At 41.9% G+C, this 19806-nt stretch overlaps 2 protein-coding genes across 2 annotated transcripts in view; one reads left to right on the forward strand and one right to left on the reverse strand.

Moving 5' to 3' along the window:
* Positions 1-19806, forward strand: part of LOC306966731 (neurobeachin-like) — a 684825-nt gene that overhangs the window by 460866 nt on the left and 204153 nt on the right. The window contains exon 39 of the mRNA XM_079561544.1: positions 8192-8328. Within this exon, the coding sequence (XP_079417670.1) occupies positions 8192-8328 (137 nt within the window). The remainder of the gene's footprint in view (positions 1-8191; positions 8329-19806) is intronic.
* Positions 8825-10752, reverse strand: LOC306976702 (putative nucleotidyltransferase MAB21L1). Its single transcript, XM_079574737.1, has one exon. It carries the CDS (start codon positions 10400-10402, stop codon positions 9323-9325), a length of 1080 nt encoding a protein of 359 aa, XP_079430863.1. The 5' UTR covers positions 10403-10752; the 3' UTR covers positions 8825-9322.

The raw sequence follows: 19806 nt of genomic DNA on the forward strand, positions 1-19806 counted from the left end.
TTTTCTTCGTTTGTGGTCATTACCCTTTTTTCAAAAGTTACTCCTTACAGATAAACTGACCGCTGAGTGTACATGTACTTAAAGTATATCCATAATTGTGGAAATGGCCAGTTACATTCGTGTCTCAGTGACCAACGTTTTTTTTAGGCGGGGGCAACGTCTTTTTCTGCCGCTGTTTCAGCAGTGCTAATGTTAGCTAGACAGAGCGCTGGCTTTGCCTCTGTGGAGTTTACAAGAACGTATTGTCACTGTTTTTAGAAGCGTTTCCCCTCGTCTCCTGCTGGCTCTCGCTTTCCCTGCCCGCTCCGCGTTCGCCCCTAGCCGCCCCATACTGCAGCCCCGCGGGGTCGCATCCCCAGCTGGAGCGAGGCTCTGCCCGTTGCCTCCACGCTCCGGGCGGAGCCCCGTGCTGCATCCCCGCTCCGACTGGAGGCTCGCGCCGCGGTCTCGCTCCAGCCACGCAAAGACGTGCATCAGGACGAAGAGGATTTGAAGCGCTTTTTTGTCAAGTTCTTTACTCCTGGTGTCCTTTGCTATGTTAACTTGTTAGCTTTCCTACATATCGAACTGAGTTTGGGAAAGAATGGAAATTTGTTACGTGTCTGGTGCAAAGCGGTCCTGTCCATAGAAAACACAAGTTAAAAACAATATCTAAAGTTTGATGAGGGCCACTTGCTATGTGAACGATGACAGTTTTGTTGTTGTTGCAGATTGTGACAACGCGGCTCAACTCAAGTTGACTCAACATGGCTCTCCCTCACGTTTTGTGGTAAGAAATATTTGCGGTTTTACCATTAATTGTCTTGAGCTTTATCTTGGGTTGGTTTTTGGAGGCTGCTGTCTGAACCTGACGATCCAAGCAGCTTCCTCCAGCTTTTACTTCATTATTTTCACTGCACTTTGTCATCTCCTGTTTATAAAATGTGCTATAGGAGTATGGTTGGAATAAGCAATAACCTCTACATGTGTCATGTTTTGTCCTCAAGTTTGTTTTTATTTTATTGTAGTTTGATACAACATGTGATGACTGGGGATGGAGTCAGGCCATGCCCTCATTTATGTAAGTATTAATAACAATATTTTAATATTTAGTCCATTGTATGCTATAATTTACATTTTGATTTATTGTGCTGTAGTTTGTAGAGTCAGCCCCCCATGGTGCTGGAACAATATAGTTATGCAATATTGTGTAATAGTCTCCACAATTCTAAGCTTTACATTTTAGAAAATATATATTTATTGATTCATTTGGAGTTGATCACTGCTACATGTCCTTTGAGAATTTTAACATCAGCCAGTCACGAAAACCCCTTTTGAAATAGTTCTGTGTTCTGTATCCCCTTCATGGCTGTGAAATATCTTCATTATAGAGAACGAGGAATGGCTGCAGCCTCTTCTCACCTGCTCTCTGTGAAGCAGCTCGGCCACTGAGGCGCTCAGCGATGGGATACATGTGCAGTGCATTTCAGGTACATGTTTGGAGGCTTTTTTATTCTTCTTATTGTAATTTCAGCTGTTGAAATGTGTGATATTGTATATTTGCAGATAAATGCAGAGTTCAAGTGTACAACAAGAGGCCTGTCACAACGGGACTATTGGATTCCAAATCTTCTGAACTTGTCCAGGAAGCTCTCCAGCCTGCATGGAAGGAAGCTCGAAGACCGAGCTGCTAAAATGCCTGTAAGTACTTAGTGGAGTCAGTGGATTTCTGTTGTGCTGTTTTATTGCGTAGTTATAAGGCTACCTCAAAACCCGCTCGTGTTCTTTTGTTCTGTCGACATTTTAGCAGAAAATTATTTTATGTCATAAACTTAGAGCATCACTGCTCTAAAGCTACATCACTGTGGAACAGCACGCAGTTTCACTTTGCATTTTATATGTAAACTAAACCGTCTTTTATGGTTGATGGTTCCAACATGATGCACGCTCACATCAACGAGAGATTAATGAATGACCAATTAAAATGGCCCAAGACGGATTATTGTCCAATATTTATGCAAGATATATTATGAATTTGTAACATTGTAAATTAACATGTTTTATTTTAATTATTATTATTTTTATTCCCACTAGAACATGGACATGAAGCTCAGAATAGGCCACCGCTGTGAGGATCCACCAGGCAAGATCCAAAGTTGGAGTATTCTGATGTGTTGAGGTGAGGTCATCCTCCATGACCCGGACAATGTGGCCCTTGAAGTGAGAATAAACTCGTCATGGAGTTGGAGCCAACTCTGCTGTCCAGAAAAACTTGCGCCCTGAAAACGTAAATGAACATTTGTCTTTTTGGGCTCCTGGAGGGATATTAGCTGTGGTTCAGTACAGCGTTGTTGGTAACATTGTATAGCATTTAAACTTTGGCCAATGCTTCAGTGTTAATTTTGTCTTCTAAAATTCTATTTTTTTTCTCAGTAATATTCTTGCTGACTAAAATAAGACCAAAAATGACTCAAAAACTAAAAAGCAAAAGGGACTAAAATTATGTGGACTTCATATGATTTAAATTCACTCAAAGAAACAGGTTTGAGCTTTGTCCATGTGGGACTAATTGTACATTGAAATATTGTTTACTGAAAACAATCATTTGACTAAGTCTTGACTTGCTTATTTCTGACAGTGAGGAGATGAGGGAGAAATCTATGGTACATCTATTAAAAAAAAAAATGTTTGAATCTAAATTCCTAAAGCACTCATGGATATGGTCAGAATGGGTTAAAGGTTATACATTGTTTTATATTGGCAATTATTTGTATCTTTTGATGCATTTGTGGGAGTTGTGTTTTATGGACTGAGGGGGAGGGGCTTAGCTTCAGCCTGACTCCAAACATGACTGTATTATAGCAATGAACTAAGTCTGTGTGGCCTCCCCATAGTGTTCAGCAGGGCTCACTGAACCTGGTTTATGCAGTCTGGCTGGACTTTTGCTGTTGGCTCCTATATTTTGAATAGAGAAGTAAAAATAGCAAAAGGGGGAATAATGGGACAATATAGCATATGGTCAGACAAACGCGTTTTCAATCTAACTTCAACTGAGGGATGGAAATGTCACTACAGCAAGAAACTTTCAGAGCTTCCTGTTCAACTTCCCACATCTAATATGTTTTATGTGTGTGTTCACTGACACTGATTTTACAGCGTACATAAGTGCAGTTTTATGCTCAATTGTTGGCACTGTTTCTTTCACATTTATATCAAATAAAGGTGAAAAAAGTATTGAAATTGTTTCTCATTTTGTATGCATTTCATTTGCATTGTCATCCTTCATTTATTGTAAATTGTATTTTACTTCAGTTAAGGTTAATGAGAATACAGGATGTGTGATAGATTTGAGGTATCTTGTTAAAGTCACATGATTAGAATCATGTAAAAGTCACATGATTAATATCAAGTAAGAACAACATGATTAATATCAAGTAAGAACAACATGATTAATATCAAGTAAGAACAACATGATTAATATCAAGTAAGAACAACATGATTCGAATTATGTAAGGGTAACATGATTTAACCCTCTGAAATTGAGTAGTTTTAACACATTTTAGTCCTGCATACTGAACATAAATCTATAGTGTCAATTCTTCAGAATTACTTCATGTTGATGCAACACAATTTGCATCATGTAGCATCTACACAAACTACACGTGTGGAACCAATGTCCACAATTAAATTGTGTTAAATCAACATGGTACTTTTTTCAGTGTACTAGATAAAGATACAAAGACATGGAGAGAAGCAAAGTGATTCAACAGCCCATAAATACATTAAAAAAACGGAGAATGCTAACATGATGCTACATGTTAGCATCGGCCTAATGCTGACGGTTAGCTAGCGCTAGCTACAACGGTCGTTTTTTCACTTCTACTGAACAATCTGCTGTGAAAAAATATCCATATGGACCTGATTTACACCTGACTTTATTTATGTGAGAAATAAGTTCATGTTCCACCAGAAAATGGCAAAAAAGAGTGGAACATTGTGTTTCTCTAAAGATTCTATTTTCCCCCTCGGCGAAGCCACGCCCCCTTCTATGACGAGATGGCATTTTGGAAAACACGATTTCCAAAATTTTTGTCTATTTCCTGGTGCATTGTAAACTTATTCATCACATAAATAAAGTCAAGTGTAAATCGGGCCCATATGGATATTTTCTTACAGCAGATTGTTCAGTAGAAGCGAAAAAACGGCAGTTGTAGCTACCATTAGCACGATGCTAGCATGTAGCATCAGGTTAGCATTCTCCGTTATTTATGTATTTATGGGCGGTTGAAGCACTTTGCTCCTCTCCATGTCTTTGTATCTTTATTTAGTAGAAAACTATGTTCATAATTCAGCATTTGTTAAAGTATTTTTTGAATAATTAGGGAAAGTTTAGATTTTCTCTTTTTAGACTTTCTCCAAATTCTTTTCCCCCTCAACTGTTTTCAAATATGATTCCAGAGATGCCGTCTGTATCTATGTCACTTCCTGTCAGTGTCCAATAAGGAAGTGAAAGTATAAACATCACGAAAAATGTCAAACTAAAGACAACTGGGTAAAGTCTTAAATTTAGATGTATTACTTAAATACTTAAGTGATAAATACTTAAATATAAGTCCAAATTAATTTAAAATGAACTTTGCGGCTTCAAAAACGGGGAAAACTGTGCTCAAATTACAGCCACGCGACGGGGACGAACCTTCTTCCTCGTTGTGAGTATTTGACAGTAGGTCTGCACAGCGCCACCTACTGTTCTGGTGTGTGCATTAAAATAAAGACTTGGACAAATTGGAGCCTTTATATAAATGTTGTGGAGTGGAAAGTGGTATTTTTATCTTTCAAATGTCGTGGAGTAAAAGTAGTTCTCAGCAGAAAATACTCGAGTACAGGATAATCTTCAAAACCTGGACGCAGTACTTCAGTAGAGCTCATGTAAAAGGGTCGGGCTCCAGTGCAAAGGGGAAACAAAGGCGCCGTTGGGAAAGTGCGCATTGATTGGTCAGAATGTGGGTCATAACATTTAGCCATGACGTTCATGTGTCCACTGTTTGATTGTACATTTGTAAATCCATTCACTCTGCTTTGTCAGTGTAAGTGAGTTTATCCTGGTGTTCATCTGTTTTGTTCTGTTTTATATTTTCTTTTCCGCGTTGCATCGTTCACCAAAGCAAATCCCGGTTTTGAATCTCTACAATAAATGTATGTTTTCCTCATACATCAGATTCTTTATTTACGGAATATTACACTGCAAAAGCTTTTCTAAAAATATGTGCATATTCTTTAACTGTTTTTGCACTGAAAGAATACTGTCTCATGTTAGACAAAAAATGACTTCAAAGAGCTTGAATTATCAGAATTTGTGCTGATTTTGAGTTGCTTTGGGCTGTTTTACTGCCAATGGGAAAATAAGGATTTTTTTCATAGCGGTGACTTATTTTTATCAGATTACTGCTTGTTCCGCTGGTAATCTTATTTCAGTCGAGTCTGAACCTACTAAAAATCAGCATAAATTGTATTAATTCAATTACTTTTCAAACCATTTATCTCAGACAAGATGGCATTTTGGCATCACTTTATTTTACACTACCTTGTACTGATACATTGTACCACTACATTTAGTACAATGTATTGTGCTCTGTAACAATCTGTAATAACTTGTACCTATGGGTTTGATACACAATGGAATAACTTGTATTTGTACTTTGTAGGTACACAATACAGTAGGACCTGCATGAGACCCTTAGGGGGATTAGAATTATGTCTTGTTACACTTTGTACCTACAAACTACAAATACATATTATTGCATTGTGTATCTAACCCATAGGTTCAAGTTATTACACATTGTTACAAAGCAGATTACATTGTGCTAAATTTAGTTAAGTACAATGTATCAAGGGTACTGTAAATTAAAGTGTTACCGGCATTTTTTCCAGTGAACACATCCACTTACACTTGCACTGCAAAAAGTCTTATCTTGATCAATTAAAATGACTGGAATTAAGAACATTTTAAGAGTCATTTTGTTTTACAAAGTAGAAAAATCTGCCAATGGAATGAGTAGTTTTCTACTTAAAATAATAATAATTAAAAAACATATTTCATGTAAAACAAGATTTCTTTTTTCTTGTTTTATGTGTAAAAATACTCCATTGGCAGATTATCTTACTCACCAGCTCAACTCAAGGGCAAATGTACTTATTTTAATCACAGTTTACCTTTAAATTTTAAGAGTGCTTTTTGTCGTGTAAAATGTAGTTAAATGTGTCGTGTTTTACTTGCAAAAAAAAATACAAATATATTTATTTTGTCGTCAGGCCAGAATTACTCAAATGAAAGTCAAATATTCTTATTTGTTGCATTTTGTGTTGTCGCATCTTTGGCTAATTCCATCTTCATTGTTCCTTCACAGCCACTCAGCAATGTACTGCTTTCCAATTTTAGCTTAAATGTTAGCGAGGGCTATTGATGGGTTTCAAGTGACATCACAACGTTAATACTTAAATACATAATCGACATGGGGCAGGGAAAGAAGTGATGCTTTATCATTGCAGATCTTTCATAAAGGTAAAGATTGTGATTTATAACTATTGGTTAAATATAATCCTATTTTTCTAACACATGGTGACCCTGTAATCCTTTGAAAACATTAAGAGAAACAGCTCATTGCCCTAAATCTGAGAGAGTGGCCTTATCACATTAGAATCTGAAAACAACCAGTGCTTTGCATCAAATTCATCCATCCAAAAAAGACACATAGCTTTAAATTGTACGCTTGCCCCGTTTTTCCTATGTGATATTTCTTATAAAATCAATAGTAGATTGTTTTAAAAAAAAAAAAAAAAAATCTGAAAACAATGCTTTATCTAACCTTGGTCTACATGTATACATAAAAATACACATACCCAGCTTTAATTTACTTGTGCGTAAAAGCTGTGCACTCTCGTGGTTTTTACGCACAAAAAAAGGGGTTATCGAGCCGCATCGTGTCCGCGCATGGGAGCTTGTAACCCGGGCTGATGGCGTCCCAGATACGCAGAGAGCAGAGCAGCGATAATGGAGACTTGGTAAGAGAGGGAGGTGGAGGGGAGAGGAGGAGGAGGAGGGGGGGGGGGGGGGGGGGGGCTGATCCTAACCCTGATCCGTGCGCGCTGGAGCTGCTCCCGTTACACTATCGGCCGCGAGTGGCCTGATTAAGATTGATGAGAGCTTAAAGTGGCTCTTTGGAGATTCGCCGATCGATAAATATCCCGATTTGGAGAGGGGTTTTTTTTCCCCTTTGAGAGAGGAGACAAATGAAGCGGGAGGGAGAAACATGGAGGATGTTGGAGGAGGAGGAGGAGGGTGGTGGTGTCAGCTGACCGTAGGGCCGTGCTGCAACAATACACGAGTGGATACGCGCGCCGGGGCGAAACTGTAACGCGCTTAGCAGTTTTGCAGGGCTACAGTATGATCAAATAGACACGCACTCGAAATCTATAGCTCAAGTTGCGTCTGGAAACACGCACCAGTCAGTAGCAGCACAAAGGATTTAGCATTTTGGAAAATTGCGTAAATCAGCAAAAGAGAATCATCACGTTTAGCTTTTTTATTTTGCGCCTATTGACCTTCTTATTCTATTTGTTTATTCTAATGTGCTTTTATGTGGACTGGGTATATATGAATGTTCTGTAAAGGTGTTGAAACTAAATCACCACACATTTAAAAATATATATTCCACTTTTACGCACACGCGACAACGCATTTTTAGCGCTTTTCCTTGTGCGCTGTGTGTTTATCTTTTATAGGGGTCAGTCATAAAACGGCCCATAATCGTTAAAGAATAAAGTGGTTGCCTTTAGCCCTGGTTTGGTGAAGAAAAATAAGTCAAAATTAAAATGTGATGAATGGAAAAAGGAATGAACGATGATGATACGCGGAATATTTCAATTGAGCGTCAAGCGCAGTTTTACGCACGGATTTACGGATAAATGGCTGAAAAGAAAATGACGCTCAGGTCGTGTTTCATACAGAATCTGACAAAAAACGGTTAATTAAAAATAATCAAAGAACATTATTGGTGAAATTCAACCCAAATGGTGAGCTATAATTCGGGAATAAAACAAAACGCGTATCTTCATTTACGCACGCTGCTCTCGCCATTTGAATTGGCCTACTAATTGACAATGGGCAAACATGTTCCGTCCCCCCGTCCCCCCCTGTCCTCCGTGTGCGCAGGCCCCGTGGTGTTGAGCAGCCCCGCGCAGCTCGTGGCCCCGGTCCTCGTGGCTAAGGGCACCGTGTTCATCACCGCCACCGAGATGTGCTTCGAGGCGGACGAGAGCGACCCCGCGCTCCGAGCGGCAGACGCCAAGGTAAGGGGAAGGGGCCGAGAAACGAAGATCCGCCATGTTTACACTGTTATCGATGCATATTGCAAATCAGGGGAGAGTTAACCAATAAAACATACAACAAAAGGTGATTTTTTTGGAGATTTTACGCACGGGGACTCGCATTTTGAAAGTGGCGCAAAGGCCTGTTTTTTGTTTGTTTTTGTTTGGACAAGTCTTTTTACGCACAACGGTGGAGATGTAACCCATAATCTGATGCTCTGATAATTCCGCACAAAGACTCAGGAAAACTCCCACAATTCCTCCAGTGAACCATGGTATATTCCCACGATGTTTTCACACACAATGCCACAACACGCGGTGCAAAAATAAGCAGCTGAATAAACGTCAAAGCGCTTTGTTTTCCTCATTTTTTCCCCCTAAACCTAAAACATTTTAAATTAACAGTGCGCAATTGCAATAAAAAATAGGAATGAATCCACGGTCAGACACAAATATAAAACAGCTGCTTTATTAGCTCTTTTTTTTTAAATTAGGTCAAAGACAGAATAAAAAAAAATCATGTCACAGAAGTTAAATCCAGTGTATTTCAAGTGCATTTTTTTCTTTTTCAATTAGACTGTAATATATATACTATATTTATATGTCTCAATTATTTTAGGCCTAAGGAGAACAAAACGACCAGGGCTTAAATAAACAGGATTCAAGTAAAAACCAATGGAATGTACCTTCACATGTAAACAGACGATAGCACGGTGAGAACTGAAACAGGTGCGGCACAACGACACTCACAAGTCCACACCACTGTCACGAGCATGTATTTACACCACTAATGTACACGCGCGGAGCCGGGGTCAAACAGGCCGTCTCCTGAAGTGGACAGGGCCAAAGGTGCTCGGTCAAACTAAAGGCGATAGAAAAGCGTCCGAATGGGGCCAAAATAGATTGAGATTGTGGAGAGTTCAGTGTGAGGCAGGGCCTGGTCCAGAGGCCGCTGCCCGCAGTGTGGAGCGTTACCTCAGAGTTTCTCCAGGCTCTTGGGGTTGGTCAGGATCTCTCTCGCCAGGCGCCACGTCTGTTTGGCCGCGTTCTCCAGAGCCGAGTGCGGCTTTCCCTGGAACAGGTCTAAGTTCGGCAGGAAATAGTGCGGGCAGCGCCGGCACTGCAAGCACGAAATAAGCTGCAATAGAATCCCGTTGAGGCGGTCCCCGAGGCAGTTCTCGTCCCAGTCCGACTCCCGCGGGTGCTTCTCGCACTCGTACGACACCAGAGACTTCATGTGGTAGTTGTTGAGCGGCGTCCCGGGCAGCTCCAGGTGCCGGTCCCTCAGCGTCTTCAGCAGCGACAAACACTTCTTTCTGCAGCCGCCAAGCAGCAGCCTGTTCTCGGCCTCTGCGAACTGCAGCACCCAGGCGTCACTCTCCGCGGAGCTCTGCTTCCCGTTGAGCGAGTAGCACTCTTTGGACAGCAGGTTGAAGCCCTCAGCCTTGACCTCGGCCACGCGGTTGGGCCCTGGCCACGGAATGTGCGGCAGCGGCCAGTGCGCTGCGCTGCGCGGCCAGATCCCGGTGCACTTGAAGGCGGGAGTGATCTGGACCACGTACCGGTCTCTGATACGCAGCCTCACCTCGCTCGTGTCGGCCACCATTTTGACCACGTCTCTGTAGCTGCATTTATCCACGGCCTGCGCCACCAGTGTCTGGAACCGGGAGCGGATCTTCCGCGCGGAGAGGTAGCCGGACGCTGTGATGAACTCCACCCAGAGGGACATGCTCCTCTTGCGGCCGTCGCTCAGCTTCAGCACCGCGCAGCCCGGGAGTGAGCCGTCATCCACAAAGTTAAAGACCCCCATCTGGTTGAGATAGAGCACCACTTCGAACTCCGTGGGCGAGATGACCTCCAGCCCCTCGAAGCGGTTGTCCATCTCGCTGAGGGAGCTGATGAAGCGCGGCTCCTGCACCTCCACCTCCTTCAGGACGTCCGACACCACCTTGCACACCTCCCGGATGGTTTTGGAGATGGCGGCTTTGCGCGACTGGCATTTCTCGTTGTAGTACTTATTAAGGTGGTACACGAGCTTCGCCTGCGCCGCGATCATGTTGGGGCAGAGATCCGGGTTGTAGACCGGAGTCTCGCAGTACGCCGTGGGATCCAACGCGGCGGTTTGTACGGGAGCCAATTTTAGAGAAGAAGAAGACGATCTACAAAGAAAAAATGTCCGCTTCAAAAAACGGGCTACAAGTTTCCTCTGAGACACGCGCCGCGCTCAGATCACCACATCCCCCGGGCAGCTCTGCTTAAAAGTCCATTTCAGCCCTAAAGAGTTTTGTTTTTTTTCCTCCCCTTTCCGTTTGTGCCAGTGTGGAGCCGCGTAAAGGCGCACGGAGAAGTGTGTCTCCTCCTGACGCAGGGCCGGCTGCTGTGTGCTCACTTCACACACTCACACACTCTTTATCTACGGGAGGGGCCGGAGCCGCGCGGCCAATGGCGCTGCGCTGCGTCACCGCGCTCCACTTTTATCCAAAACAAATGCTTCCCGGGGCCCGTTATAAACAGGTCCGAGGGCAGGTACGGCGCAGCGTAGGAGCTGAAGGATTCCTCCGTGACGGGACAAGGATAAAAAACTCGAAGCGCCGATGTTTTGAATGGAGCTCTTTCTGGAGCCGCTTCCCTGCGCGCGCTCAGCCGGGCACGGTGGGTTTGCAGCAGGACGCGCGCCTCGAATAGCAACAAATTTAGTCCTAATATCGCTTCATAACAAAACCCCAAATGGATCTTATTCGCACTTAAAAGCGCTTTTGTAATTGCGCTCATTTTAACTGAAGGGAATGTGTTTTTACGCGCAGCCTGTGTGTGGCCTGTTCTCATTTGGAAAGACGCGCTGTGTGTTTTCACATTTGTTGCCGACACAAATCCAGAAATCATTTCATAAATATGTAAATATTGTAAAGTCACTGATGTGATTATTGAAGTGTGTCGCGTGACTGTATCCGCTCGGTATTAATATGGTAATTCCAGCCCCGGGATTCGCAGCAGCCGGAAGGGATCCGCGTTTCGCCTGTTTTTACGCACAAGTGGTTTCCGTCGATTTGTTATTGATTCATAATAAATACATTAAATTTATGTTATTTCGGTTTTGCTTCATGGTATTTTTGAATTTAACTTTGTATATTCACAATTACGCTTTAAAATGGATCGCATTGGAGAGTGATGTTTTTACGCATCGTGTTTGCGGAATAAATGTCATATTTTGCTGAAATGCGCGACAGGTCATCGTGACATTTTTAGTCTCATAATTCAGATTAAATTCTGTTCATGTGTTGGACCTTTTGACGCTGTTTTTGGGCAGTAGTTTTTTTCTCCAGACTTTGACCCGCCGGGGTTTTGCTCCAGAGGCTTCCCCCCCCCCCCTCATTGCACCCTGACCCGGTTTTGGTCACTCTCTCCGGTCAGAGGGGGGGTTGGCGCGGCCAGTGCCCGGTCCAGCGGTAGGGAGGGAGAGGGGAGAGGGGGGGATGACGGGGGTCTAAGCTGGGGGGGTGATGATGAGGGTGCGCGCGCGGGGAGGGCCCTGACAGATAGGTGACTCCCATTATCATCGCGGGCTGTCAGCACACACCGCCAAGCCTCATTAATTCTGCTGTTACCGGGCAGAAGTTACACACGGCCAAATGTGGCTTTAATGGAGACTCTGGACAAACACCGGACACGCTAGTATTCTGATATTACAGAGGTACTGCGTTTTTATTGATTTATATTGTTGAATTAGGGGCAACTATTGAATCACAATACTTACAGTTAAATCTATTTGATACACACCGTGCTGAGGTTGCGCTTTTACAATTGCAATTTTCCTTTGACTTACAATTCGTCCTAAAACAATCTCAAATTAGTGTTTTAATCCTGATATTCTTGGACATTTGGAAGATTTGGTGTCAGGATCTCACTCCATGTCAGGTCAACCGTAAATCCATGATCTTAACTTTTTTTTTTTTTTTTGTCTCTAAATGTAATATTTGGATCATCGTTCATATTGTGAAACGTGTGTGGGGAAAAAAAGCACCTCTTTAAATATTTTTGAAAATTGGTCAAAATTTGTGAAACTTTTGTGAAACTTATATTGGGGGAAGTTTTAAGTTCGGATCAAAGCTAAAAGTTTTGCTGGTCTGTTTTTTATTGTTTGCACACCAGCCAAAAAGAAAGAAAGAAAGAAAGAAAGAAAGAAAGAAAGAAAGAAAGAAAGAAAGAAAGAAAGAAAGAAAGAAAGAAAGAAAGAAAGAAAGAAAGAAAGAAAGAAAGAAAGAAAAAAAATCAGGTACAGGCCTTTAATGTATCTGATGAAGTGCATTATTAAAGGGACACTGCGTAACATTTTGGACTATACTGTTGCCATCAATATAAAACATACTCCTATGACCAGCTCAACACAGAAAATGCTATTACTGCAGTGGGTAAATCAAAGAATGGATCTGGATGAGGACCTAACCACTTCAAATCTTTAATTCTGCTGACTTTAGTCGACATCTCCATGGCAACGAGCTGGAGACGTACCCACTCCCAGGAAAGTTACAGTCATGTCTTTGGAGAGGTGAGCCGCTCACAGCAAAAACACATGTTTGTTGTATTATATATTTCAATTATAAAAATATCTGTCATGAAATAAATGCGGGAATTGCAGTGTTATTTATTGGGTAAAATTCTACGCGGTGTGGCTTTAAAATGGGGAAATGAACCATGATGTGATGGAAAATGTCAGACTGTCTCATAAAGAGTCAAATCAATGTGGATTTGAACCCTCCAAAGGTCACTATTTTCAGTATATTTTTTTTTGTCAAAAGTAGTTCAGTAATATTTTGTAGAAACAGTAATGCCTAATACAAACATATCACATTTTTCAAGCTGTGACTAGAATATATTACACATTTTAAAGTATCTTACCCTCGTTTCCATGGAGACGTTAAGAGTGACATCACACATGAAAACCAAACTGTGCAAAGTTCCACAGACAAATCAGCACCGAATAAGTGAATAAATAATATTGCACTCAAATACACTGTATAACAATTGTAAGTATTTCTCCAGTCAAAATGATTACATCTGTATATTTAAAGAGGCTAGATGCAAGTTGGTCATTTCATGCTCCCTACTGCCACCTCAGGTCTTCTGCTTAACTGCAGGTTCTACATTAAGCTCGTGCCTGAGCTCATTCTACACATTAGGACACGGCTGGAACATGTAGGGGGAGGAAAATACTTAGTTTTAGCATTTTTAAACTCACTTATAGTCCCTTTAAAATAAGCTTTCAATATGGAAAAACTAATTTGGTGTTTATGTCAAGCATATGTTAAAGGGGGGTGTTATGCAAAATCGACTTTTTCAAGCTTTACATCATGTTATTCTGTCATTCCCTCATTAAAAACATGCCTGAAGTGTTGCCTTGGCACATTCACGTATTTTTGAGTAATCTGTAAAAACTCTGATGGCGGCCATTTTAGGGATAGCTTTGCCTGAGTCCTCCTAGGAACGCCCCCACCTCCTGGAGACGCCTCCGAGCTTTCGTCACCAGCCGAGTAACCAACCACTGCTCCTCAGCAGAGCCCCCTCCCCACTGATGCCACAGACAGCGTGTGGAGGGGGCGTGTCTGAAAGAGTCAGAGGTTCTTAAAGAGACAGAGGCCTATTTCAAGACATTAACTACAGCCATTTTGAGAGAGCAATTTTATACAAGGCAGTTATTCTAATTTACTGCATTTACAGACCAACAGAAGGTTTGGTCATCATTGTAGTGTGATATAGACTGGTGCTATGTGATTGAAAAAAGCATAATACCCCCTCTTTTAAGAAAATCCAGAGTAAGTATAATATTTTGTGTGCAAACATTTTAAAAAGAGGCTTGTACAAAGTTCAGAAGCTAACGTGAGCTAAATCCCATTAAAGTGAACAGGTCTTTAGTTCCATTGGCCCTAGAAGCTGAGTTATGACTTCATCAGCTTTCATGTGACAATGACACTAGAGGCCGCCATTGCTGTAGTGCCTCCATATAACCGCTAGTCCCCCATTGGAAGGCATTGGACTTTAGACACGTTAAAAACAACTTTAGGGTCTGGTCCCTAATTTTCTTCAACTTTCTACAGCTAGATATTCCTCCTGTGATAACGCCGGGTTATTTATGATAAAAATGTCAAAATCTTGCACTAATGAGGGCCGGACTGTTAGCATTGGAGCAGCGCGAGCTACACGTCACGCAAGGGCCGAGTCTACAGTGAAGATCCCGCCCTTATGCCCTTTTTAGGAACAGGCTTCGTCAGAGCTAAATCCGCCATGATTTCCCCCTTGAACGTAGTTACTTTATCAAACGAGGAGGAGTGAGGAATGACGGTCTATTAATAATCTGTCTAATGTCGTAGCAACATGTACCCCAGAACGCTCCGCAGTGGGGTTTTAAGCCCGCGTCGTCGTGTCCATTGCATTCCATCGCCATAGTTGACATTCACATGGGCACGCCGGCCTCTGCGGCGGTCGGACGGCGAGGAGAGCCGCGTTAAACCCCTTTGATAATGTTTCCCCGCGCTCCTCTCTCCACCCGCGAGCTCAGCAGGTACATATCTTTTATTAGAACCATACAGGCCGGCTCCTTCTTCCCTTTCCCTCTCCCAGCCCGGAGAGCCGCAGCCCGGGCACACACCTCCGGACCGTCTGCATGTGATACCGGGGGGATCGAAAACATGTGGGATCTCACAGTAACTCAACACGCCCCCGACTGTCTGCGCTGGTCTGGACAAAGACGAGCCATAAAGGGAGTTAGTGAGATATTTCTCTAAACCGGATCAACACAGAGCCATCCTTTAAGCGAGGAAAGTCTTAAGCAACTTGTTTTCTGCTTCAAATTGTGTTAAAACAAGACGAAAATGAATAAACTCAAGTAATTGTCTTTTGAAAATCCATCTTGGCAACTAATTCTCTTGGGTTTTGAAGCATAAGTAGCTCTCGGACATCCGTGTTGTGTAAAAGTGGCTCGATGGTTGGAGACCCCTGGAAAAGAAGCTTGGAGACCCCGATCTAACACTTAATAAGGGGAGACACTACAGGCAAAACTCAATTTTTTCAGTTTTCAGGTTTTTTGGCCAAATTGGTCTCTGAACATATAAGCTTTCACCCGGAAACAGAAAATATGCCTAATCTTCACAATAACATGTTTAAATATTGCGCTGATTCAATGTTCCCCCATAGACTTATATGGGACAATGCAATTTCAAGGCCCTTTTTCTCAAAACACATTTTTCTGTCATTGTGGCGACACTGTGTCCACGTCAGTCGGACCTAAAGACTTCAAATTTTCCAGCCTTGCACTGAACAATATTTGGAAGCTATTTTCAGAGGGATTTTTTATTATCTAATCCCTAAACCCATTTATTGAGTTTTGAATGTCAAAAAATAAGGCGAAAATTACATTTTTACAATTTTTTCCACTAAAAAACAGGTTATTTTAAAACTAAACAAGAAATCCAAAATCCCCTCTGAGAAAGTCTTGGCAACTCATTCATCAATAAAATGAAACCATAAATTTGAATGTAGCTCTATCCATTATTCAGATTTTGTCGCCGAAAAGGTGGGGCATTTTTAGGCACAAAACCCTTTGTTCTTAAATGAAAAGATAAAATGACAGAAAACTTGCAATGTATTTTTTTCTCACATTCATGCCAGTGATCGACAGCAACAGTTTCAAATTGATATCTGTAAATATACATTTTTTCCCTATTCACCTGCAGTGTCTCGCCTTAAAATGAGGCTTTGCGATAATTATATACACTCCGCAATCCGTACAAAATGATACAGAGCGTTCATGATATTCTTGGTCAGAAAACAAACAGGCTTTATAGTTGGCCATTATTTCCACTCTCAGTGATGCAAACATGGCCGCCAGTATAATCACATAACGCACTGCACAGGCTCAGGCAGGTCCAAGGATGTAACGAAATGGAAAGAGAAATGAATATTTGTTTTCGATTACGATATTCTATACTCGTACTAATATATTTGCCATCTAGAACCAGAAAACAGAACAACGATGTTAATGATTACGAACATTTATTGACATGTTGTTTATGTTTTTGTCAATCAGACGCCGGCTGTAGACATCGATATATGAAGTTAGTAAGGATGGGGTAGGTTAGCTTTAGGGACGTCTTCCCCCCAGAGCCTGGACGCTGGTGATGTTCTGGGAGACCGGTGAAGGATGAAGCAGCACAGCAGGGGTAGGCAACGTCAGGCCCGGGGGCCAAATCCGGCCCTCGAGCACAAAACCTCTGGCCCTCAAGGTGATTTTGAGAAACATTATGACACAAATCAGAAAGTACTTTAGGTTAAATGGCAGAAATACTGTCAATACACCCAGTTAGGTTATATTATGTACAACTCTGGCATTTGTAAAAAAAAGTGCACTGGAAAAATAATGATAATTTTAAGGAAGAAATGACAGAAAGCTACTTGAATTAAGAGATTCAATTTAAAGTTTGAGTAGATTTGGTCTTAGATCAGATAAAACATCTTATCGCCAATGGAACAAGTCATTATTCTTTTGATTCAAATTATATTAAAAGTTCATATTTCAAAGTGGGTTTTATGCTCGTTCCATTGGCATTAGCATTTGTATCTTTATCTTAGATTAGTCCAAACAGACTCAAATTCAACACAAAGAACCTTTATTCAAGCAATTTTAAGTCATTTATCTCATTTAAGATGGTAATCTTTCCAGTGTAGTGCTTTACTTTGGCCTAAAATTGGCGGCTTCGGCCCTCGGTCTTTTTACAATGAAAAAATTGGCCCTCCGTTAAGAAAACTTGCCTAACCCTGCAGTACAGGGTGAAGCGGTGAAGGGGTGGAGGTGGGTCACAGCACGAGCGAACGAGCCATGAACGCTGGAGGCTTAAAGGAACAGGCCACCGTTTTTCCACACTGTGATATGTTCTTTCCTGAGCTTAGACGAGTTCATGTGTATCTGTCTGGTCTTTGTGCCTGTGGAAGAGCGTGGTCGCTTCTAACTTCGCCCCGTTCGGACCCATAGGAATACATTGGGAGAGGCCAAATGCTAACAACATCTTTGGAAACACTGAGACACTGAAATGAGTCTTCCAGGTGAATCCATGCCTAGGCTTTATATTATATTTTTTAGTACCTGCTTTCGATACTTTCGATACCAATAGTACCTAAACCTTTTTTTACCGACACCAAACTGGTATCATGTGTGTTCATTAACCTCTTACCACCCGCCTAAACCGAATGCATGCTGTCCTCTTTCGCTATAGGCCTGTGTTACACCTCATTTGAAAGCTAAGACCCACAAAACTGATCTTTTTCCTCGCGTTGTTGCTGTGTTGTGTCACCTTTTTTTTTATTTTTTGTTTTGTTTTAGTTTTTGTCACATTTTTGTTGAATTTTTGTCACTTTTTGGTTGAGTTTTTGTCACTTTTTGGTTGAATTTTTGTCACTTTTTTGTTGAATTTTTGTCTCTTTTTGGTTTTTATTTTTGTCACTTTTTGGTTGAATTTTTGTCACATTTTTGTTGATTTTTTGTCACTTTTTGGTTGAGTTTTTGTCACTTTTTGGTTGAGTTTTTGTCACTTTTTGGTTGAATTTTTGTCACATTTTGGGTGAGTTTCTGTCACTTTTTGGTTGAGTTTTTGTCACTTTTTGGTTGAATTTTTGTCACTTTTTGGTTGAGTTTTTGTCACATTTTTGTTGATTTTTTTCACTTTTTTGTTGATTTTTTGTCACTTTTTGGTTGAATTTTTGTCACTTTATGGTTGAGTTTTTGTCATATTTTTGTTGAATTTTTATCACTGTTTGGTTGAGTTTTTGTCACTTTTTGGTTGAATTTTTGTCACTTTTTTGTCACATCTTTTTGTCACATTTTTGTTGCGTTTACATCCTTGTTTTCCTCTCATTTTTTGTGGCTGTTTTGGTGCTTTTTCCCCCAAAGCTTTTTGATTAGGGTTCGAGAAAATGGGATCCGTTCAGGTGGGAGTTAAGAGGTTAAAGGGACTAGACAGAGTTTAAAAATGTTAAAATGATGTATTTTGTACCCCCTACTTACTTATGTGTAGAATGAACCCAGACCTATATTCAACTGCCGCCGTCATGCACAAGCTTAATATAGAAACTGCAGTTATGCTTAAGACCTGAGGTGGCAGTAGCGAGTATAAAAATGACTGAATTTCTATCTAGTCCCTTTACTGCCAAACCGAATAGAACCTAAGATTCACATTCTTACCTCCATGTGTCCATGTCTAAATGTAGGATCTGGCTCCAAAAACCCAGCCAAACTGCTAGCATGAACGGGCTTCAGTTAGCCTGCACTCTCACTTAGTCCATCGCTACTCAACAGTCTACGGACCAAACTTTAATAAAACCATCCTCCTCACTCACGGTCACATGCAGTCACACTCCGGGTCGTCAGGGTGTGAAGTCGAACCTCCGGGGAGTCAAAAGGGAAAGAAACAAAAGTTCTGTAAATGCATGTGATAAGTCAACACAAAGACTTCCACTTCCCCCTGGTCGTCCCCCCGGTCCGACCCGCGTGAGGAGCCCCGTGTGAGGGCCCTTTGTGCCTCCACACTCCTCCATTCTTCGGGCCTGTCACAGCGGCCCAACATGGCGGACGCAGGGTCAGCGGCGGCGCTTACACCAGGGGCTGGGAATGGCCTTTCGTGACACGGCTCGGGCGGAGAATGACTCACCGCCTGAATGTACGGATTGTTGCTGCGTCTGAGGAGCTGCGTGTGCCTTAACTGGCCGACGGAAAACAAGCACGGAAACCTAACGGTGGATTTAAAAGTCCAGTTATTAGCAGGAGGCGCAGTGTGGAGTTTGCATGTTCTCCCCGTGTCTACATAGGTTTCCCCTACCACTAAAAACATGTACAATAGGCCGGGGTGAATGCATGGTGGTGGTCAGAGGGACCGTTGGCGCTGATGTGTCTCTCCCAGGGGAAAGTGAACACCATCGAGTGTTGAGTGAACGTACAATTGTCTCATGTAAAGCACTTTCTTCTTCTTCTTCTCCTTTTTCTCCTCCTTCTTCTTCTCCTTTTTCTCCTCCTACTTCTTCTCCTTCTCCTTCTTCTTCTTCTTGATCTTCTTCTCTTCCTTCTCCTCCTCCTTCTTCTTCTTCTTCTCCTTTTTCTCCTCCGTCCCCTCTTTCTTCTCCTTCTCCTCTTTCTTCTTCCACTTCTTCTTCTCCTTGTTCTCCTCCTTCTTCTTCTCCTTTTTCTCCTCCGTCTCCTCTTTCTTCTCCTTCTCCTCTGTCTTCTTCTTCTAAGGAGAAGGAGAAGAAAGAGAAGGAGAAAAAGTAGAATCTCCTTTTTCTCCTCCTCCTTCTTCTTCTGCTTCTTCTCCTCCCTCTCCTGCTTCTCATCCTTCTTCTCCTCCTCCTCCTCCTACTTCTTCTTCTTCTTCTTCCTCTTCTTCCTCTTCCTCTTCTTCTTCTTCTTCTTCTTCTTCTTCT

This window comes from Gobius niger (genome assembly GCF_951799975.1).
Source record: "Gobius niger genome assembly, chromosome: 1".
Lineage (NCBI taxonomy): Eukaryota > Metazoa > Chordata > Actinopteri > Gobiiformes > Gobiidae > Gobius > Gobius niger.